General features: G+C 39.6%; 3 protein-coding genes across 3 annotated transcripts in view; all 3 read left to right on the top strand.

The window, feature by feature from the left end:
• Window positions 1-2081, top strand: part of mypn (myopalladin) — a 30648-nt gene extending 28567 nt beyond the window's left edge. The window contains exons 20-22 of the mRNA XM_080739710.1: window positions 108-273; window positions 412-545; window positions 997-2081. Coding sequence (XP_080595836.1) covers window positions 108-273; window positions 412-545; window positions 997-1178 — 482 coding nt within the window. The 3' untranslated portion in view covers window positions 1179-2081. The remainder of the gene's footprint in view (window positions 1-107; window positions 274-411; window positions 546-996) is intronic.
• Window positions 2082-7050: 4969 nt separating this feature from the next.
• Window positions 7051-7515, top strand: atoh7 (atonal bHLH transcription factor 7; the record flags this gene model as incomplete). The annotated part of the gene is made up of 1 exon (XM_080740617.1): window positions 7051-7515. The coding sequence occupies one exon, from the start codon at window positions 7051-7053 to the stop codon at window positions 7513-7515; it is 465 nt and encodes a 154-aa protein (XP_080596743.1).
• Window positions 7516-13344: 5829 nt separating this feature from the next.
• pkd2l1 (polycystic kidney disease 2-like 1) lies at window positions 13345-22389 on the top strand (the record flags this gene model as incomplete). Its single annotated transcript, XM_080740616.1, has 15 exons — window positions 13345-13627; window positions 14271-14384; window positions 16058-16185; window positions 16797-17050; window positions 17502-17726; window positions 17824-18052; window positions 18141-18311; window positions 18394-18575; window positions 19312-19432; window positions 19539-19637; window positions 19749-19870; window positions 19966-20083; window positions 20783-20916; window positions 21585-21711; window positions 22276-22389. 15 exons carry the CDS (start codon window positions 13345-13347, stop codon window positions 22387-22389), a joined length of 2421 nt encoding a protein of 806 aa, XP_080596742.1.
• Window positions 22390-24330: the final 1941 nt, after the last annotated feature.

Raw genomic sequence — 24330 nt, 5'->3', positions numbered from 1 at the left:
TGTACTGTGTATACTTCTCATATCTCAGAGTAAGACTACCATATCGATTATGAGAATTAACCCATAACTTTATGTAATGTGAGTAATGTGAGTTGTGTCCACTTTAGAGAGAGAAATGAAACAGGCTCCTCTGTTTGTGGAGAAGCTGCAGAACACAGGCGTCGCAGAGGGCAGCCCTGTCAGGCTGGAGTGCCGGGTGGTGGGCATGCCCCCTCCCACTATCTTCTGGAAGAAAGACAATGACACCATTCCTAAAGCCACGGACAGAATCAGGTTAAAAATCTATTTGTTTCACTTTTGCATGCAATACACATTGCATAAGTACTCAGAGCTTGTAAGTAGAATGACTTCTACTTATGAGTATTTATACTAATAATCTGAGGCATCTGAATGAATGTGTATTTATTTCAGCATGCACCAGGATCCTACTGGATATGTGTGTCTCGTTATCCAGCCAACCAGGAAAGAGGATGCTGGCTGGTTCACTGTGTCCGCTAAAAATGAGGCTGGAATTGTATCTTGCACGTGCAGACTAGACATATATGGTAATGTGTAAAGAATTAATCTTTCGGCAGCCACGGTTGCCGTCTCTCCACTCCGCTTACACAGTAAAATCCTCAGTGTTAGTTAATTCAGATGGACCATAGGAAATATCATAGGCAATATCCAACACTTTGATCATTACTACCATGTCAAATACTGAGATTTAACTCTGTGACACTCACAGGTCCATTTTTGCACTCCGAGTTAAATGTTGTCACATGCATGCACACATACAATAAAACTGGTACCAATATTTTGCAGGCAGGGAAACTTGTGTGCCTGAGAAGTGTGGTTAAAAATACAGAAAATCCATAGGCTCAGACTGAATAACACTCAGGAATTTGCTGTGTATATGCACTTAGAATCTGTCTAAAATATGTCAAATAATCATGTAGGCAAGGTGGTGACAATCAATCTGCTTAAAAAGTATTGTTGTCTGTGTTGACCCCACAGCTCAGTGGCATCAGAGCGTCCACATGCCTGCGAAGAAGGCTCCTCATCGCGCGGGCAGCCGCTACGCGGCTCTGACCGGCCAGGGTCTGGACATCAGATCAGCTTTCCCCACGTCTGAGAACAGCCCCATCCTGTTCTCCAGCGCCCCTCAGGAGGTGATGCTGGAGAGCGAGGAGCTGTGAGGCCACCTCGGAAGCTGCGACACTGTGAATCTTCCCCCGCGGCAGAATCCTCAGAGGTCTCTTGAGAACGCAGCATCAAGGGTTTCTTTATTCCAAAAGCACTCCATATAATTTCTTTTGTTTCTTTATTGGCAGCATCCAGAGTAAAATGACAGTTCTCAAAAGGTGGATAGAATGAAACTCTTGATGTGCTGTGTTCTTCATTTTGTGGTTAATTTACCTTTTGATTTGAGGTGGAAACTAAGGTGGATAAGACAATGAAGAGCTTTCACAATTATTAATCGTATCCACGGCCACCATTGTGTTCTCACATTACACCCCTTGACCCCCAAGTATGACACAGCAACTCAATGCAATATGTGAATAAGGTCTCCAGCTTATTGTGTTATATGAGTGATGCATTTAAAGGGATACACTCAAAATAGAATAACAGAAGTTATTGTCTCACCTGCTAGATGGCAAAGCTATCGGAACTGATGGTAGGTTAGTCACCATTCCTATTTATTTGTGTTATTCACATACGAAAATAATAACAAAAAGACAGACAGGTTTGCAAAGTCTTAGTTCACGAGCCGCTGGTGGAGTTGAAATATTCAAAGTTTTTGTTCCCTCTTTTGTTTTTCTATACTTTGTTTCTTTGTTTAGGCTGATGCTGAATGTTTGACAAAATATGTCATGTTATATTCTACAGTACATCTGCTCTTAAACTGTAGTTGTACTCTTGATGCGGTACTTGTACCATATATTTTTTGCTAAACATATTACAGTATATTTTACCAGTGCCGGTAATGATGGTGTGTTTGAAAGTTTATATGAAAGGATTTATAAATTATTGTTTAAAGTATAAACAAAAGATTAATATAATATATAATTAATATAAGACATTTTTGGAGGATACTGATCAATGTTTTATTGTGCCATTTAGAGCTATTTCTTTCATTTGTTCTAAGGAATGCGGTTTTCTTTTTCGCTGAACATTTTGTGAGAAAACTAATATGGAATGTGTCAAAATTTTTGCACCATGTTTTGGTTGAAGGAGATGCAATGCAGTGCAAAGTCACTTATAAAGATGATATACTTTAGGTCTGTCTCATGCATAACTACTAATTTTAGCTCATTGACATATAACATAATTGACCTTGGTTATGTAGCACACTATGTAAACTCACTGCAGTTCAGACACAAACACTGTCATGTTTATACCAATCGATTGTCCTTTTTAAGGTGAGGTCTTTGTCCTGCTAATGCTTAATTTATACTCGTCGTACGACGGTGTGACTCGCCGAAAGTCACTTGTGTATTTTCAATGAATGACACTGTCTTAAAATGAAGTATACATTAGGCTTAATTCTGCTGTACCGAGATGGGAAACTGGATTAGAATAACAAAGCTGCATTGGCCATACTTTTAAGTGAGTACAGTCTTTAGCCACTTTTAGGCTAATAGTATGAGTTTCAATGTCAATGCAGGCTTAATTGGTCTAGGGACACCACACCATTGAGTGAACTATTAGATGTTATGACAGAACTTTGATAGAAACACATTATGAAACATCCAACAGGTCGGTATAAAAAATATATTGGGGAAAAATAAATATTTTGAAGCACATGAGTTCATGTAAAATTGCACAATGTAAAATAGGATGTTTTCTCAGAATAAAGTTCTATTTATTCAAACTCAAAGTATTGTAATTATCTCAGTGTTTCTCAAACTTGATTCCCCTCCATATGTATTCAGCTGAGTTCACCAGCACAAAACATTCTTCCTGATACTGCCAATTGTTTTGTATTTCTGTCTTAGCCTCCCCACCCTTATCTACATTGTTCATAACCAATATCAGACAAAAACTAAAGAAAACCTTAGAGTACCCCAAAGGTAGAGTCCCATTTGAAAAACGGTGATCTAGATTGATCAGGTAGGCATAATTATCTGCATGGTAACTGGACATCACCTGATGTTTCTCTGACTATCACTGTGTTAACACTTTAATGTGAAGTTTCAGTGGTGGAAGATTACAAATTAAGACTATATAGTAACCTGTTAAAACATAATAGTTTGGCTCTGAAATGTAAAGATACCTATTTTTTTTCTATGACTGTCACAGGATGCCTGAAGGTCTATTACTGATTAAACTTTGCCTTAAGCCTTATTAAAAGTTGTTCTTATTGTTTTATTAAGTGTAGACAGTGTGAGGGTTATTTAAATGTTTTCAATTTGCATGAAGTATCAAACAAATGCACTTGGTTACTTTCACCACTGCGTTATTTAATCTCCTAATTACACAGACTTTTTTTTTTCCTAATGGGAATTGTTCCACAGCCATTAATGCTATAATGACCACGTTATAATAAAAGCTTTCCAGTGAGGCTGACACCATAGCATGCACAAATGGCAAACCTTGTAAACCAATTAACCATTGCTAATCAGTCCAATTAGAGGAGAACACAGTTCAAATAGGCATGAAATTACATTCACCTTGCGTGACCCACTTACACCCCCATGCAGGCTCATCTGACCAGCTGCCAGGCCGCCTTGTTAGCTGATTGGAAGATTCATGTGTTGCCCAGTAATAATTTGCGTTGGGTTTTCTAGACCAGTAGTTCTCAAAGTGGGGTCCATGGACCCCCAGGGGTCCTTGAGGGGGTTCCAGGGGGTCCCCATCAAAATGATAGTTATAAACCAAATGGACCTTTAAGGGTATGAAACTGAGAGTAACGGGTCCATTTGGTTCCATTTGTACCAAGTTAAATTAACATGGGGGTCCCTGGCATCTTTTCAAATGGGGATCTGCAGGCTAATAAGTGTCAATTTGGGGGTAATTGACATGAAAAGATTTGGGAACTACTGTTCTAGACCATGCTTGACTAGAAATACAGTGTCAATGTTGGCTTTGGTCACTAATAATGGATGCAAGTTTGATGCCACTAGGATGATTACTGTGACATGATTACTACACACAAGAAATTACTATTGTCATTGAATCGTATTCCCTTTGATGGCTGCATTATCTGTGCATGCAATGTTTCGACTCCCCCATAAAACAGAATACGTGCTCCTCATTGAAAGCAGGGTGTATCATGAATAATGCTTAATCTCACAGATGATGCTGAGTGAATGCGATTTTATCAGTGACATTTGTAAAGTCAAGCCATCAGTGCTCAGAATAGCCAATCCGTTTATTTCCTCCACACTTTCTCCCAGGCTGTATCATACGCTCCATGCCTTTATAATCTTCACTTCTCCATAAGGACATATCCTTCTCTCTGGATTAATTCTGATATCTGACACCAGCAGAGCAGGCGGGTCACTCTTCTCCATGTGACATATGGCTTTATTGACAAGTTTAGTTTTTGTGTTAGACAGACAAGCCAATCACGTGAGGGATTGGCAAAAACAAGGCTGGAAGACATGGAACGGTAGGACTACAGGCCCATGTCTGAGTCGAGACCCTCAGACAAGACAAGCAGCAGCTGGCCAACTACATCAATCTGTAATCAATGAACCAACTGGTAGATGGGATTATATGCCTAATTGCACAGCTAACCAGTCTATGCCTGAAATGACCAGACAGCACCAGTTTGTGACCATGACCCAATATAAGGAACAGACATTATCCTGTGGCTTCTAATAGTGATTAATCATTCAGTATGCTTCTGTGACCCCAAGCTTTTAGTGTGTCATTTGTCACAGCGATGCCGAGTTACACTCCTCAACCAACATGTTATGTTACAGACACCAGAAAATACGGTACGCAGAGGAAAAAGCTCACATCTTCCTCTGCCTATAGGACAGTGGTGGCAAAAGTACCACAACATAGAAATAGCCGTATTCCAAATGTGTAAATGTATAAGTATTAACATCAGAATATACATGCATATTGTTTCAACGCAGTCACCCCTGCAAAATAATAAAATGTTCAGTTGTGTGCTCCAGTGTTTTATTGGGGTAGTCTTAGGTATTTTTCTTCTTATAGGCCTATAATTGTTTCAACATTTGTCAATTGTTAAGTACCTCAAAATTGCACTTTACTTTCTACCACTGCTATAGGATGACATTTCATTATTCCCATAGTTAGAATTCTGTGCAGATTTTGATTAGATCTAGACATGATTGAGACTTGTTATGGAGTATGTGTGTTATATTAATGCTTTCTATGTTGGTCTATGGGTGCTTTATAGTAAGGAAGAGTTATTGTGTGTGTGTGTGTGTGTGTGTGTGTGTGTGTGTGTGTGTGTGTGTGTGTGTGTGTGTGTGTGTGTGTGTGTGTGTGTGTGTGTGCATGCCTCCTCCATATATGCTTTCATCCTCTTGATGACAGACAGACAAGTTATTCTGTCTATCTCATTTCCTCGGACCACTTGACAAATCAATTATTCATTTCACATGTGGTCCCCAGAATGCACGGAACACTAATGCATACCACATACTGTGATTAATTAAGAACACAGCACTGACACACAATGTCTAACGTGGCCACATTTGTAACCTACAAGTTAAAGTGATTGGAAAGGTGCTTTTGTATTAAAAAAATGTTTTCTGGGATCTCAAAGGATATAGAAGTATGTGTAACATCTTGTTCCATATTGTTTTAAACCACTAATCTAATCCCTTCCATCGAAAGAAAGCTGATGTGCTGTTAAAATCCCCCAGGCTAGGGGCCACACTTACACTTCTGTTGCCTCGGGCTAATCTCAGATTATCATTATTATTATAGTAGCAGGACAGTAGCAGGATGGGAAGTGAAAGGGGTCAGTCTTCTCCATGACAAGTGTAACTTATCAAAACCTTACTCAAGCAGATTTGAGGTCAGAATTGTTAACAAATCTAGTTTCATTATGAAATGATAAAGACTATACTACTACTATAAAACGCGATTACATTTTCTTTACATTCTTTTATGTTTTAATCTCATTAAATTCATTATTCACACATAGGACTTTTTGCCTACGAAGTAGTTTTATTTTAGAGGATGCAGTGCATGGAAAATAGTGAGATACAACATAAGATGACAGCATTTTGGCCAAAACGTTTATCCAACATGTGCACGTTTTTAATGAAAACATTTAATGACATGGTTCGATATCAAAGTGAGGTATAGACTATTATGAGAAAAGTATATTAAAAATAAAATTGTGGGACATTATGATATATTTAATTAAATAGTTGTTTAACTCAGCCGATTCATCTCTAGTGATAATTCAGGTTTTATTTACTCAATATTGAAACAATGGTGCAACACTGTAATCAGAGCCAGTAATGATGGATTAGCCTAGCTTTACACATGGTCAGAAACGTGGTCAACAGCAGTAAGTTGTGCTGCTAGCCAGATGGTAGAGTTCTGGTGTTTGCAACACATGGCTCTGGGTGAAGCCATCACCATATAGACCAGTCCAAGATAATTGGAATTTCATTAAGGTTTTGTTTGTGTGTGTGTGTGTGTGTGTGTGTGTGTGTGTGTGTGTGTGTGTGTGTGTGTGTGTGTGTGTGTGTGTGTGTGTGTGTGCTGAGTGGGTGTTTGTGAGTCTGCATGGGTGTGTTTCTCTGCACGCAGTGTTGAGGGATGGAGATGGGTTTGGGGAGGGGGACCCCACCTGCTACCACCTGTTCATCTGCGGTATCTTATAAAAGCCGCTCCCCCAGCATGTCTGAAATCAGAACCCACTTGGACCCTTCTGATGCGCAGGACATCCACTATACTGGACTAACATCCAACAATAAGCTGTTTGGACACCAGCGAGGCTTTCTTATGGACAAGAGCTCAGAAGAATCCTGAGGCTAATTAACAGTCCTGAGGTTGAACTTATCAAACTTATCAGCCAAAGCTTTTCTCTCACCACTCACCACTGGAGCTATATATTTTTTGACAAAAAGCATGAAGTGCCGCCGACCAAGTTGCAGCGACTCTGGCTCTGAGTCTTCGGAGGCCGACTCCACCAAGAGTCCAGAGAAATATGAGACTGTCACGCGGCGAAGGATGGCCGCCAACGCCCGCGAGAGGAAGAGGATGCAGGGGTTAAACACAGCCTTTGACTGCCTCCGCAAAGTGGTCCCCCAGTGGGGAGAGGACAAGAAGCTGTCCAAGTACGAGACCTTGCAGATGGCCCTCAGCTACATCATGGCCCTCAATCGGATCTTGACAGATTCGAGGAAGCGTAACACTCCCCACAGGCAGTGGCTGGACCTGCAGTTTGACTGTGTGCCTGACTGTGTGCCTGACAACTATCCTTGCCTCATGAGGTACGACTCTTCCATGGAGCAGGAGTACACGCACTCCTCCTTCCCATATCAGTATGAGGGCCATTCGGTCCCAACGTATACTGCTGTGACCAACTGCTAGTCAAGACATGTCATGTGAATGACAATATGAAAATGATACTGTGCTTGCTTAATAACACAGGACTAAGTAAATACATTTGTATTACATTTATTTGTATAATTTATCTAGTTTATTGATGACATTGAAAAGTGTTTCTATGTCATTTTGAAACTTTATTTTGCCTTTTGTTTTTGGCTTGTAAACCCATATTGAGCAGGTTTTGTTCAATTATAGAAATGGGAAATTGACTGTTTCAGTATGATATAATATGTACACTGTGTGGTTAGTATGACCATTAGCTTGTACTATAAACATAGGCTATGATGTATTTGAATCAAACATTTTGATATGGCCCTAAAAGTGCAATTTTCATTGGATGCTGGGTAAATCATTGTCACTTTTACAACAGAAGCATTGTTAGATGTAATAACTGACAATATCTATTTTGTGTATAGGCTAGCCATAGCCATGACATGTGTTTTTGTAAAAGAATATCTTTTTGTTACATGCAGACATCTATTTTGTTTAATTGTTTACCTAAAATAAAAGTATTTTTATGGAAAAGAAAGATTGGGTTCGTCCTCAATGGCAAATCTGCCTCCTCTAATCAATAAATCCTGAAACCAATGTTAATTTTCAATCAATAATGTATTACCATTGAAGTAGAATAATTATATGCTATATCTTCCTCATTTGTACGGGGTTAGGGTTACATAATTCATGTGATTTGGGTCAAGTTTGTCAACAAATCAGCATTAACAAAGTTAACCTTTTTTTTTCTTTATCACAAAATTGGGGCCTTTTAATTAAAACCCTAAACAATATCATGGCCCCACCCTCGATCATCAGTAATCCTTCATAAGTGCATTTGCCGATACTGATAGCATTCACTGAATACATGTACAGAACAGCATGTATTACATCTTATATTAAAATTGGCTTAAGGCAGACGTCACAGGTAGACAGACAGAAACGGACACGTCCATGTATGGGCACAAAGGGACACACACAGACAGGTATATCGGGCACTCTAACAAAGCCCCCCTGAGCTATGACTCAGACATATTGGTCGGATCTGCAGTGCCACGTAGGTGTGAGGGCCACGTATAGTGAGTGGCCCAAACCTGTGGTTTCATAACACAGCCTTATGGAAGAACACAAAAGCTTAACTCCACAGTGTTCATTTAAACTAAGGTAACCAAATGAAAGTGAAAGGTGAAAATTAACCCTGAGGACTTTACTGTGAAGGGATCACTAATTAGAACATCTTTCCTCTAACCCACCGGTTCTCAACCTGTGGGTCTGGACCCCAAGGGGGGTCTCCAAATTATTTTGAGGAGTCCCCAGATGATTAGCTTAATGTGCAACATTGTTTTCTCACCCAACAGTAAACAAACCAACATAAAGTGTATAGAGAGGGCATCTGCACAGTTCTAAAGTGACAATTTAAGGACTAATTAGACCTTTTTTTTAATATTCTATAATGAAAAATTAAACATTGGCCAAATTGTCAAAATATTAGAGGCAGAAATTGTGAAAATAGCAGATCTACCGTACATGCTCACAACGCCTCGCAACGCGAGGCGTTGTGAGCATGTAGATCGGCTATTTTCACAATAGGACGTGTTAAACAAAATGTAATGCCTCCACTCTTCCAACTCCAAGTAGTGCTCGTCAGGGTGGGGGGTCCCGGTCCCCAGTTCAAATATGAGTATTTTGAAAAGGTTGAGAACCACTGCTCTAACCAATAAAAACCTATACTTTTGAGCAGAGTCCCCCAGGGCTCACTCCTCTAGGCCCGCTCCACCACAAATTGTAGATGTACTGTTTTTCGCCAAATGTTCACCTATTTTAGCTGAACGTTCACCTGTTACGACATGCCCAGAATAGGGGGCTACAGGGTTCATGTGCTTAAAAAGCTGTGAAAACAAAGGCGTTGAATGGAGGATGAGGGTTACACAACATATCGTTGATGTTGGGTGGAAAACCTTGTATGTTCCTTTTTTATTATTAACCCATTTAGGCCTAGAATTATTGAATGCTTTAACCAGTGACAAATAGCAGATATACAAGCTCACAGCGCGGCACCGAGTGCCGCGCTGCGAGCTTGTAGATCTACTATTTTTGAAAAAGTCGTGAAAATGTGTGCAAATCTTTGAATATGTGTATTTCATTTTCAAAGCGAACGTTTGTAACTCAAATTTTGCTTCTGGGGGGTCCCTGGAACTAAATATTTTGAGATGGGGGGTCCGTGGCCAAATAAATATAATTTTGGGGGTCCTTCACATGAAAAGGTTTGAGAACCACTGACATAGTAGTCTCTCAAGAACAGACTAACTGAGCTCCAGTTAAGTGAAAAGGACCTTTTCTTTGACGATGGCTGGCCAGATTGCTGACATGGAAACATAGGTTTTTCAAAACCTTAGAAGGATTCAAAAGACACTTATAGAATCGGGTTTTTCATGATCGGGTTTTCAAAAATAGCAGATCTACAAGCTCGCAGCGCGGCACCGGCTTGTATATCTGCTATTTTTCAATAGTTAAAGTATAAAATAATGATACACAATAATGTGTAGACGACCTACAAGCTCACAACTCGTAATGTATTAATCTGCTTGTGGAAATACAAGGTTTCTTCCTGACCGCAGCGATAGCCTTTAGTGCTGGCAGGTGACGGCCCATGCACAGCCTCATCCTGCACTGTGAGGGGATAAAAGCACCCTTTTGTCCATCCCTCCTGTGTTGGGAGATAAGGCTCTATTACGTCAACAGGGGACCAAAATATAAGCACAAAACCTTTCTGTGACCCCACAGCCTTTTTGTTCCTAGTTTTTGTTTTACATGATAACGCCTGACTCTTTGATGACATAACAGGCGAGGTTTTTTAAAGACAGTATTTATAAGACATACAGTAGTACTTAAAAAAAAAGTTTTTGTTTAATAAAGTATTGCAGATTTTGTTCATGATATGCAGTTTGGTGATTATTATTTTTTTAATGACTGAGAATGTATGAGCCCTATGCTGTTTTTGACATCATTAGATTATTTTCATGGTAAAAAATATATAATTGTATTTATTTCTTTTGGAGACATTATATGGCATTTTTTGATGAGAGTATAGTACATACATATAATAATATAACGATAGGCCTATTATACGGTATACTACACATAATAATATAATTATATATATGTGTGTGTGTGTGTGTGTGTGTGTGTGTGTGTGTGTGTGTGTGTGTGTGTGTGTGTGTGTGTGTGTGTGTGTGTGTGTGTGTGTGCATTGTGAGCTTGTAGATCTGCTATGTTCCCTGCTATTTGTCATATATGGGGCTTAAGTGGACAAAATAAAGGAAACCGTTGCTGTCGTGGCACAAGCCACCGCTAATTTATAAAGAGCAGTCCCTAGCGTTGCTGCAGAAACCTTGTATCGACCTATTCCGACTTTATCGTAAATGAATGCCTTAGTTCATCACACAAGTCGCACAAAAGAAGTGAAAATGGCAGATCTACAAGTACGAAGTGTCACATCACAAGACGCTTGTAGGTCGGCTATTTTCACAATTTTTATATATTTGTAAAACACTAATTAAAAAGTATCGGTTTTGGACCATACAAGGTTTCCACCCGACAGCAACGAATTAAAAGTCTATTGTTGTGTAATGGCTGTGTGTAATCAGCCTGTTCAGAGCTGCTCAAGCATGAACATCCATGGCTGCACCCAAACTCTGTAGTATATAGTATTATATACATATCAATGCATTCACTGCATTGTCCAACTGCCATTGCTTTATACACATCCCATTAAGTTATAATTGATTTGATTAGGTGGGTAGTTAGCTAGTAGTTTGAACTGTAAGTAGTCTTTTGATCTGTTAGCTTCCAGTCATTGAAAAACAAAACAAAACAAAAAATATTTTGAACTATCAGTTCAGGTTGTCTATGGTTATTTCTTTGAGAATTAAAAAAGTAAAACAGAGAGAATGTGTGTGTGTGTGTGTGTGTGTGTGTGTGTGTGTGTGTGTGTGTGTGTGTGTGTGTGTGTGTGTGTGTGTGTGTGTGTGTGTGTGTGTGTGTGTGCGTGCGTGCGTGTGTGTGTGCGCGTGTGAGTGTGTGCGCGCGCGCCTGCGTGTGGCGTGTGTGCTTAGGTGCTCGCTCGTGTGTGCGTGACAAGTGCAAAGTGGCAAACAATACAGATGGTCAGAGCAATTAAAATGTTGATTGTCTGAATGCCTAATATGTTTTTGACAGTTGGCATGTTAAAAATGTAAAATGCATAACAGATGATGGAGTCAAAAGATTCATGCTAATGAGATGGCGAGCAGCAGGCTATCGCACAGCTTTTGAGTTGAAACCAGAGAGAGTCAACAATCGGCAAGGAAAATATATTTGACCTGAAATCATTTAGTGTCTTTGGCTGTAGCCCCACTGCATGGTACACAAAAGGAACCCTTACGGGACCTTATGAGACCCTTAAGGCTAGTTCACACCAATGCAACTCCTTGCAACAAAACCGTTTTTAGGCCAGTCCACACTCCACACCAATGCATCTCCTACTGGCCTTTATGGGTCCTTTTGGTCACAATTGTACGCTCCAGAGGTAAGGCCCTTTCCTACTGCGCCAATTACGATGCGTCTGCGTTTACATCAATTACGGCGGCTTTATCGATGTGGTGTGGACGCTACAATCCACTTTGAAATTGAAAACGATATATTTTATCGTTATCGCGCCCAGTGGGAAAGGGCCTTTAACATTGAGGCTTTTACTCTGTGATTGAAAACGCTCCTAATGACAGCAGTAGATGTGTGTAATTGAGTCTCCAAAGTAAATTATAATGAGATGTACTTATGTCCAGAATTACTTATGGTAATTATATGTCCAGAGCTAATAGAACCTGCCTGATTGCTCACAGGAGAAATTGAATTTTGTCCTTCAAGCAGTACAAGTTGTGTTAACCAGACACAGGATCTAAATGTCTCAATAAAAGAGCGGGGAGGCCAAACACAACCACCCCAAACTTATAAGGTATATTGTATCGTATACTCTACAATTACAGATTGGATGACATTGTAGACAATAAACTGAACTGACAAAATAACAAAACATTTAAAAAGGTTGCTTTAACTTGCAAAACTTCATCGTCACATTTTAAATGTTGTGCCTGAATGCTGTCCTAACCCAAAGATTCCACCACCAGTAAGTAAATGGTACATTTTCAAATAAAATAAAACTATCGAGACAATCTAGAGATCTACTTGTTGTGTTGTGTCATTACTTTGCTAGGTTTGTAAGATAGGAACAAGGTGTCCACTACAGAAGGTTCATGAATAATGAGTTTCACTATACTGCCTGTTGTAGATTGACCAATATCAAAGTTGTACTTATCAAATATCACACAATAACCCTGGTGTCCCTCTTTTAGGCATATTTTTCTTTTCCTTGTGCAAAGTCATGTTTGTGGTGTGTCTCTCTCTCTCTCTCTCTCTCTCTCTCTCTCTCACACACACACACACACACACACACACACACACACACACACACACACACACACACACACACACACACACACACACACACACACACACACACACACACACACTCTTGAGAGCGTAACATTTACACTCAATGTCAGCCTAAGTAGCATTGGTCTTACAACATCCAAATGAGCAGTGGACCACAGTGCTCAGCAGCGGACTGCTGGCTCCTCCCCCCTTATGTCATCGTTTCTTTATGTCGTCTTACACCAACAGGTGTTGAAAACGGCTCAGCCTCATCTGGTCCTCTTTACTTTGAAACAACAACGGTCCCAGTTCCCACACACAGAGAGAGACGTCCAGGTGACTCACCACAACATGAAGTGCTTGAACAACCGGGCTGAGAGCCACTTCACCGGCCAGGTAGAGTGTGAGCTGGAGAGAGTGAGTAATGGAGCCTGGGTGAACCAGGGCTTCTGTGGTTCTCCATCACCCATACCCCGGGCTGTCAGCACCATCTACAACCCACAGCCCCTCTTCCCTGGCTCCATGGACAGCATGTCCAAACTGGACAGCCCCAGCCCTTTTCCTGAGGAGCCGGCAGCATCCCTGGACGTAAGCCTGTTAAAGAAACGTGCAGGTTGCTGTTCTTTTATCAAAGGTAGGAACTGTTCTGTTACAGTTTACAGTACATTTTTTTCTTTCTTTTCTTCTTCTATCATTTATGGGACCAGGTTCAATAACATGGATTAGACCTAATCCAATCTTCATTAAATACCTGTCAATTTTTTTTCAATGACGAAAGAACGTTTTTTTCTCGTTTACGTATTCACCTGTGCCTAAATCCGATCAGAGGTAATTGTGCCCTGTCACCACTACCTGAGTGTTTACACACAAAATCCTTTCTTGGCATGTCAGTTATATTTCGCATGGTTTACCAATGTTTTAATGGGAAATGTTTATACATACAGTGTGAGCATGTGTGTTTATTGACAGTTAGAAATGGGCTGAACGAGTTGCAATTAGTTTATATTAATATCAATAATGTGCATATACCAGTATGTGTTGTGTGTTTCTTTTCAGTAACATTTGTGTTTGTCAATGTTTTATTTATTAATGGGGGTACAGGGGCATTTTTATATTATATGGGCATATACTGTACCCTCAAATGGGGGTACACGTACACCCATGTACCCCCAAATAGGGGTGCATGTACCCCCATTTGAGAAACACTGCCCTAGGGGAGCATAAAGACTAGAATGATCTAACACTTGGATTCCTTGTCTTTCATCAATGTTGTGTAGGATTATGGGGCACAACATTGACTGAGAACACCTCTGACAACAGGGAGCTGTTCGTCAGGACCACACTAAGAGAGCTACTGGTCTATCTGGTGTTCCTTGTGGATATATGTCTCTGTAAGTATAACATCAGTTACTCTGTCAATGTCTGAATGTAGATGCACACAACATGCTTTAGGAGTCCATTTAGGGAATACAATGGAGAGACGTATATAAAAGAGATGTACATAAAACATTATACCTCTGTAGCACTTTGAGATTTGTCTTTAATAAGACTACACTACAAATACAATTCTTATGATTATATGGACCGTAATGCTCTCATGGTTACACACACAACGCAATGTTAGCTAGCAGGTGTGTGGAAGTGAACAATGTGTGTTTTTTTAATGATGAAAGTTTAGTTATGCTCAAAAGATGTGAGGATTAAGGCTGGTGTTTCTACACTGCAAAATTATGCTACCAATCTGGGTTGAATGCCATTTTCCAATGATTATTGGAATTTGTTTTAAATTGTACTGCGTACCAGATTTGTCGGTTTTTAGCCACATGAACCATAGCATCCATAGTCTGGGCATGTCGTCATAGGCGAACATTCGAGGGAATTAGAAGATATACAAGCTCACAAATGAATGTGTCACTTTGCGATGCACTGTGCACGTGTATAGCTTCAGCTTGTAGATCGGCTATTTTTGTGTAGAAAGAAAAAGGTTGAGGACCTAGTAGTACAGATCCCTGGGATCAAAGAATTATAGGGTTTAAGTGGTCAACTACTATCCGATTGTCCATTCTTTCTTGATAAGATATGTGGGCATGAATTTGGTTCACATGGTTTATCTATGGGAAAACTGTCTTACTGTAAGGCATCTCAATAGCTTAAATGTACACATGAATGTACAAGGACACAATGAAAAATAGTCCCCGAATAGCTTGAAAAACAATAATAAAAGATAGAAAGAAAACATAAAAAGGTGAATCTAATGCAGATAAAATGTAATCTAGGGGTGCCCACTGGCCTACTGGGCTGGGTGCATACCACATAGGCATTGCCACATTGGCATTGATGCCTGACGGCGTCACCGGTTCGATTCCTGATCCGGGCGACCTTTGCCGCATGTCACTCCCCATCTCTCCCCCCATTTCCTGTCAGTCTACTGTCTTATCAATAAAGGCATAAAAGCCCCAAAAATATATCTGAAGAAAAAAAAATGCAATCAAATTTGTAAGTGATATTAAACGTTTCATTCTCAGTTTCCATAATATTGCATTCTAAAAAGTCCTTGTTTTGTTAAGCTGATCCTATGTTTTGTTAGGATGTTACAGTAGCCTACATGAGCCTGTTTGAAATGTTGATTTGTCATCAGCTGCTTCTCCCTGCTTGGAGGCCACATAAATTATCTCCCCATCCCGTTTTTGACTAAATGGCACTGTCCTGCTAAACATTATGAGTGAAAGGAACAGATCACACTGCTCTCTTGCCTTTCACTGATAAGAGCATTGCGGCTGAGCCATTGTTCCTTTGTCTGGGTTGGGATTTACATTGTTTGACGAGGCCATTTGCGTCAGCCAATGTGCTCTCTCTTCAAACAAATCACCGCCTCTGATCTGGGTGTATTTGACTGCTGTGACATGAGCACGGCCAAAGAACAAACCTTGAATGAGGCCTTGCGTGTCTGTTTCTGAGTTGCCTTATCTCCGGCCGAATGCAGCAACATTTCAAGCTGAGCCTTGAGCAAAGGCTGACGTGAACAAGCGGTTAACCATAACAATGTGATCATGTTGTCTTTCAGTGACATACGGAATGACAAGCTCAAGCACCTACTATTACACTAAAGCCATGACAGACCTGTTTGTGAACACAGCCGGTGAAAGTGGGGTTAAGTTTCAGTCCATTAGCACCATGGCCGACTTCTGGACTGTGAGTAGTCTCTATATTCTCCAATGAAGAATCAAGCTCTGTGAACAAATAAACACAGACATGGTTGTTTGCAAGATATGTATAGATCACAAGATCACAAGATGCATTGATTCATAATTTCATTCCTACCTCTATTCCTAATCATTTCCAGTGGTGTAAAGTAACTAAGTACATAAGTACAATTGAGGTATTTGTACTTTACTTGAGTATAAGATTTTGATTATTATTGCAAAACAAAAATTAACCACTTGAGCTCTGTATACATTTCGCCCATTTGAAAATAGCTGATCTACAAGCTCACAGTGTGTCATGATGCAACGCATTGTGAGCTTGCAGATCTGCTTTATACATTTGAAAACTTGAAAAGGGACATTCTGCCTAATGAGTACTTTTACTTTTGGTACTTTAAGTTCATTTTGAAGCCAATACTTTTGTACTTACTCAAGTACATTTTGAATACCGGACATGCAAAAGAGTATTTCTACAATACAGTATTGATGCTTTTCGTTGTAGTAGTTTTTCCACCACTGCACGAACTGCACTGATTCATAATTTCTTTCCTACCTCTATTTTCGCTCATTTCTACCCATCCCGTATCTGAATCTGAACAGTATTCCCAGGGCCCACTGCTGGATGGCCTCTACTGGACCAAGTGGTACAACAACCAGTCTCTGGACAGCGGAGACCAGTCCTTCATCTACTATGAGAACATGCTGCTGGGCGTCCCCCGGATGAGGCAGATCAAGATAAAGAACAACTCCTGCAAGGTCCACGGCGACTTCCAAGATGAAATCACAGGATGTTTTGACGTCTACAACGAGAAGAAAGAGAACGATGTTAACTTTGGTCTCATCAATGGCACTGCGTAAGCTGCACATGTTGTCTTTTGACCTAACCCTGTTTTTTTAATAAGCTCATTAGCAGATTGCTGTGGGTGCGCTATAACATTAAACAGAGATCCAAACAAAGCAACAAGACTGATCATACTGTATACTGTATAAACATACTGTACAGTTTTTCACTCTGTACAGTGTACACAATGACTTGATCCACTGTATCATCCTCAAATCGACAGCACAAGTCCATGCACTTCATATATTACATCTCAAACTCAATATCCAACACCATAATTTGTTGGACAAATATCAGGAACACTGAGGTCAGCTGCTAATGAGCCATGTGGCTCAACTATGTACACCTCTAGGTTTCTCTTGTTTTGTTGTCGTCGTTTCTTTTAGTTTTTACTAGAATTTGAGTTGACCTTTTTGTAGAGTATGTTTGTTCACATATCGTTACACAATCTCATCCTTCCCCAGCTGGACATACCACACAGAGAAGGAGATCAAAGGTTCTGCTCACTGGGGATTGTTAACCACATACAGTGGAGCAGGGTTCTATCAGGACCTGGGCAAAACTAAGGAGGAGAGCACTGCCGCACTGACCGACCTGAAGAGCAACCTGTGGTTGGACCGTGGAACCAGAGCGGTCTTCATCGACTTCTCCACCTACAACGCCAACATCAATATGTTTTGTGTCATCAGGTAGTGAACACAATTAGCAAGCACCTTTTCTCTACAATAGCTTTTCATCCAAAGGTTATAGACATTCCATGTTGTTTTTCCCCCCTTTTCCTCAAAGGTTGCTGGTTGAATTTCCAGCGACTGGTGGAGCTATCCCTTCCTACCAGATACGAACAGTCAGACTAATTCGCTACATCACCTACTGGGATTATTTCATCCTTGCCTGTGAGATGGTATTCTGTGTCTTCATCCTCTACTACACTGTGGAGGAGATTCTTGAGCTACGAATACACAAGTTGTCCTACTTCAACAGCATCTGGAACATACTGGACATAGTTGTCATACTGGTGAGATAATGAATAATTATTCAGATACACATTTTGTATAAGTTCCTTGGTGTGAACAGTGAAAAAACAAAACAATTCTGTTTTCCAGCTTGCCATCGTAGCGATCGTTTTCAATATTTTTCGCACCATAAAAGTGGACAAGTTACTTGGCAAACTGCTGCAACAACCTGATATCTATGCAGACTTTGAATTTCTGGCTTTTTGGCAAATGCAGTACAACAACATGAATGCAGTGAACTTGTTCTTTGCTTGGATAAAGGTAAAATACTACTACCACCATCATTATTATAGACCAAAGGGTGTGCCACTGTTTGTTTGACTGTTTGTTCTTGTTACTGCAGGTCTTCAAGTACATCAGTTTCAATAAGACCATGACCCAACTGTCCTCGACCTTGGGTCGATGTGCTAAAGACATTGTGGGATTCGCCATCATGTTCTTCATAGTATTCTTCGCCTATGCTCAGCTTGGCTATCTCCTCTTTGGAACAGAAGTTGAATCCTTCAGTACCTTTGTCAAGTGCATGTAAGCCATACCTCCATACCTTCAAAGCCTGATCGATCCCTACAACCCCACCCGTTCACTCAGATCAGCACAGGGAAGCTGACAGAACCCTCGCTAAAAACCCCAGGACAACGATCCACTCGTCCTAGACTCTTCGCCCTCCTGGCCCCCAAAATGTGGAATAAACTCCCCGATGCAAATTGGAACTGCAGACTCAATCCCTAGCTTCCGCCGTAGTCTGAAGACTCACCTCTTCAGACTCCACCTTAGCCCATAGCACTTACCGTAGCACTTGCCTACCCTCAATGACCATACATGTAATTTAGCTGGCATTATTTATATGTTTCTTTTTTCTCAAATTCTGCCCAAACCCGACCATACCCGAACCCGAACCGACATTTAGGGTAGGGTAGGGCCCAAAATGTATGCTAATTAGTCAGGCCGGGTAGGGCCTCGGGCCATCCCAGTTAGGGCCGGGCCTTTATTTTCAGGCCCGTTGAGAACTCTAACTTGGTCTACCTACGTTTTTTCTTAGATTACTATTTCTATGCATTTGAAATATTGATCTTGATGTATTATCTTGTTTATTGTAAATCTCTCTGGATTAAGAGTGTTTGCTAAATGCCTGAATAGTAAATTGTAAGCTGAGCAATCAAGCAGAACGAATAGGCTAAGCAGACTAAGCTCGAGCATGCGCTATAATAACTTAATAAGAGTTGAAGTTGAGTTGTTATGCTCTGTTTCTTTCTTTCTGTAGCTTCACACAGTTCAGGATTATTCTCGGCGACTTTGATTATGATGCCATTGAGCGTGCCAACAGAGTTCTTGGTCCAATGTACTTTGTCACCTACGTATTCTTTGTCTTTTTTGTACTGCTGGTAAGTTATTCTTATACACAGCACATTTTACAATGAAAAATGTGATTCTTTTAAAAATCATAATACGGTACATATATTTTTTTCCTGTAACATACTTGTCCCCTAGAACATGTTTCTGGCCATCATAAATGACACATACTCTGAAGTTAAGGAGGAGCTCTCATCACAGAAAGATGAGCTGCAGATTACAGACATAATCAAACAGGTAAAGTAGAGTCACATCTACATAATCTACTATGATACCGTATTTAGTATGTTTTTTTGTCAACTACAAATAATATAGCAATAGCAATAAAACATATTTTTTTGTATTAAGAGCTACTCAAGGACATTCATGAAGCTGAAACTTAAAAAGGAGAAGATATCAGATGTTCAAAAAGCCCTGCGCTCTGGGTCTGGAGAAATTGAATTCAAGGACTTCAGAGAAACTCTGAAAGAGTGAGTCATTGAAAAAACAAAACACATAGACATGTAGGTTAACCCAGAAGTTAAGCCATCTAAACTGAACCTTCACCCATCTGATGTCGTCTTAGAATGGGACATGCTGATCACGAAATCTCTGCAGCCTTCGCCCGGTTTGACCGCGACGGCAACCAAATTCTGGACCACGAGGAGCAAGAGAGGATGAAACGGGAACTGGAGGAAAAGAGGGTTTGTGGACTAAATCACTGGTTCTCAATGTAGGATCCTCGGCCTACACACGTCTCTCAAAAGTGTGTGCAAAATGGAACCAAATGCATCTGCTAGGGCTGTCTCGCAATTATTTGACATAATCGCGATTATTTTTCATAATCGTTTCCATGTTGAAACATTTTCATATATATATATTTTAAGTAAAAAATAGAGGAAATAGCAGATCTACAAGCTCACAACGCGTCGCATTGCGACATGTTGTGAGCTTGTAGATCGGCTATTTCCACTATCAATGTTCTTTTTTAAGTATAAAGTTGTCAAATATGTCAGTAATTTCTTTGTATATTTAGGTTATGTGTCATATCTACCATATGCAACTTCAAAGCCTAAAAGCCAAACAGAAATGTAATTGTCAACAACAAAAACACAATTAAATCTTTAATCGCAATTATTTGAGTGACAATTAATCGTCATGTAAAATGTCATAATCGTGACAGCCCTAGCACCCGCAAGGGTCCATATGCATGCATTGTACACTCTAAGTTAAATGAACACTGAGGATTTTACTGTGTAGCCTGGGGTCACAGAGATAAATAACATTCGTTAAGTGGGCTGCGAAGTGCGAACACTTTTTTTCAAGTGGGCCCTGATCCAGAAAAGGTTGAGAACCACTGCTTTAGAGAAGTGTTTTTCACCAGTCTTTCGTTTCCCTGTCAGGATGCTCTCAGTGCCGAGCTCAACAAACTTGGAATAGACTATGGCAAAGACCTGATGGACCAATCTACTGTCACCATCAATGAGCAGAAGAACATGCCCCCTCAAACCTTCATTGAGAAGGAGGAGTTTCAAAGGTGGGTTGAATGGACAACTTTGTTTTTTTTTTTACAACAGGGGTTCATATTTTAGATAGTCAATAAAGAAAAGAAAAGATGTGTTAAAATGTTTTCAACTTTCTATCGTTCTAGTGATTTTAATGATTTTGATTTTCATACATGCCCCCAGGTTGGGAGCATGCATGCAAGTGGCTAAATATGTATTTTTAGACACAATAAGCCCATTCCCAAGATGCACTGCAATCTTTCATGGGCCATCCATGACTTATGGGGGCTCCCCTAGTGGCGAAAAAAAAAAAGGATCTTCTGGGAACTCAGCTTATTGTGTCTAAAAATACATATTTAGCCAGTTGTACACATGCCCCCACCCACTGAAATCAAAATACTAAAATCGCACGTTTGACACTTTCTTTTCTCTAATTACAATCTAAAATATGAACCCTTGTTGTAAAAGACCAAAGTTGTCCTTTAACTAATCCATTTTAAATTGGGGTAAGGGTTGTTTAAAAAAAGAAGTCATAAAATACTGACGATGGGTTTGCAATTTAAAGCACCTCTAACGTCTATGCAATCCACAACTATTTTAGCGAATAAATAATCATATAAAAATGCCATGCATATTAACTAAAAAGTAGTGTTTACTTTGCATTACTGGCTAATGGAAGATACTCTTCATTCCATGTAAGGCTGGCCAGGCAGGTTCTTCAACTTGAAAGTTCTGTAACAGCCATCATGTCCAGGATTGAGTTGATTATGGTGAAGCTGGAACTACAGGAGAGAACAAAAGCCAAAGAAACAATGTCCAATAATGATGTGAGTATGGAAATGATTTTAGATGTCCTTGAATTAAAGTGGCTGTAAGGGATATAAAACAAAACGTTTTTTTTTCTTTGTTTCGTTTTTGTTTGAAAGCTAAAGCTCCATATTCTGATAGTAATCACTGAGTGTTTGTAAGAGAGAGAGAACCCATTTTATCAGCTTACATTTTATCACGTTCCAGTTCCAATATGGTCTGCTCTTTGTTTGTTTTATCACTTCCAGTTTCACAGGCTACTTCATCCTGTAGCGGCCTGTATAAATTCTCAGTCCTAACAATGTATTTTCAGTTTAAGGGATGGGGAGACCTTGGTTACTGAACAAACACTCCTTAGCTATGATTACTATGGCAATATAGAGCTAGAGTATTTAACACAAATTCTAACAAGAAATCATTTAAATATGAAAAGATCAGCTATATATCATGTCAGTAGTTAAACATAAATGCAACTGATGGTCGCTTCCGTTCTTGTTTTAGTTGAAGACAAGCTGATGATGAACAATCTTTATATCATGCTTACCGTTGCAAAATCTCATCATTCCACTTCATTCTCTATCCAGAATGATAAGACTAAGCCGGATGGAGCCGTCTCGGCACACATGGACAGAGGGCTGAAGGCTGAGCTGCTATCACGGAGACCTGCAACTCTAACTGGAGCATTCACGCAAGATTGAATCATATGTGATCTAAAAATCAGTGTTTCCAAACCAGCACGGCAATCAACACAAAAAGATATGCTGAAAGAACATGCTTTCTAGCCAATCTACAAGGTGTTGTGAGCTTGAACATCAGTGTGACACCACCTGTACAACAGAGTATAAATTGATACCTTTATTCGTTTCTATTCGCACACACATGGTTTATTGTCCACAGGTGTTGAAAGGTACACCAACATCTTCCCTCAATGGGAAAAGAATTCCTACACAATTGGTGTACGAGCATTATTATATTATTGAGGACCAGTAGACCGATAGATCTATTGAAATGATTTATAAATTATTTAAACCTGTCCACATTCAGCAACTCAATTAAGTAGCCCAGAATACTTTGCAATGCAATGGGTAAATACTGTACTGCAAACTTCAAACTCTAAAGTAGGTAGGTCATTTAATTGATTCATACTTGGAAAAATGTATTCGCTAAAAGTCAAAGGTGTCACCTGAAATCTGCATTTTGAAATAGCAGTGACAGTTGTAGATGAAACCTGTAATTATATTATAATAATCAAAACTATAATATACAATATTTTGTTGAGATTATTAGGTTGTTGCAACTTATGTTACTTGATTATGTTAAATATGTGCAATATATTCCTGTACTAGACAAGTACTTGCTGAACCTCACGTGACTAAATGTAAATGATTGTCATTGACTCAGTGTAAAAGTGAATTGAAGCCACTGTGGCCCGTGAATTTTCCTTTGTCTGTTGATCGTTGAATGTTGACGAGCAGCTTTTGGAGTTAAGTTACAAATGCTATTTCTGCAGTACACTTTAAATAAAGTATTCCCCTCCCTGATGGTTTACTTTAATGCTTATTTTAAATTCAAGGGGTTGAGTTTTTCTTGTTGAAAATATAGACAGTGACGTGCGGTTAATTTTGTATACAGTTGAATATATCACTTCAACAGCAATTACATGTTAATTGAATAGGTGTAGAACTACTGTACCTACTGAAAATCCAGCTACAGCTAAATGTATGCTTGGTGTTATCAGACTAATATTGATGTGCAAGCCAGACAGCACAATTTATCAGATAATAATAAATGTACTTAACAACAAGGTTCAAGAGTTTCACTTGTTTTTATTAATTTACTTCTCCATTCAAATCAGTAATGGAATTCATCAAGCACTGAATGCAACTGTCAGTTTTTCAATTCATGTGTTACTGTCAAAAGAAATTGCTTGCCATTACATTCAATATTTTACGCAACAAATATATTACATGTCATAACTCATAAGCGTGCAATTCAAACTCAAAAATCACTTCCTGATACTCACTGTAATGGCACAAACTTAAAGATGGATAGTACTCAGTGAAAAATGAATTTAGCTTTCTAATGGAGCCTCAGTTTTAAGTAAAACAAATCTTGCATTCTACCGACATAGCAATTTAAGGCTTCTTCATAAATTATATTGCTGAAGTTTAATGACGGAAATTTTACATATGCGTGTCTACCTACAGTATGTACAGACTCACTTCAAAAAAAGGTCATGAAGGTAGCTAGGTGTTTAGATTTATACATGTAGTCCAGTGGTTCTCAACATTTTCTCGATAAGGGCCCACTTGAAAATCTCAAAAGCTTTTGCGGCCCACCAATCCAAGACGGGTGGGCCGTGTGCATTTAAAGAACATGTTATGATCGATCAATCAATCGATTGTGCTCCAGCTTGGATCGATGGATCTAACATAGTATACTTTAAGTTGTTATTTATTGGTGTCATTATGAAAACATATTTTTCCAAGTAAAAAATTATAATTAAGAAACATGACATTTTTGGGGCCCACTTGCAATACCCTCAAACCCCACCAGTGGGCCCCGGCCCACAGGTTGAGAATCACTGATGTAGTCCACATGACCCATTTTTTTTTTTTTTTTTTTTTTTTAACAAGTGC

Source organism: Nannobrachium achirus (assembly GCF_963921795.1).
Source record: "Nannobrachium achirus genome assembly, chromosome: 13".
NCBI classification, from domain to species: Eukaryota; Metazoa; Chordata; class Actinopteri; order Myctophiformes; family Myctophidae; genus Nannobrachium; species Nannobrachium achirus.
Note: the sequence above shows the minus strand (reverse complement) of the source record. Positions and strands in the feature narration are given on the sequence as shown.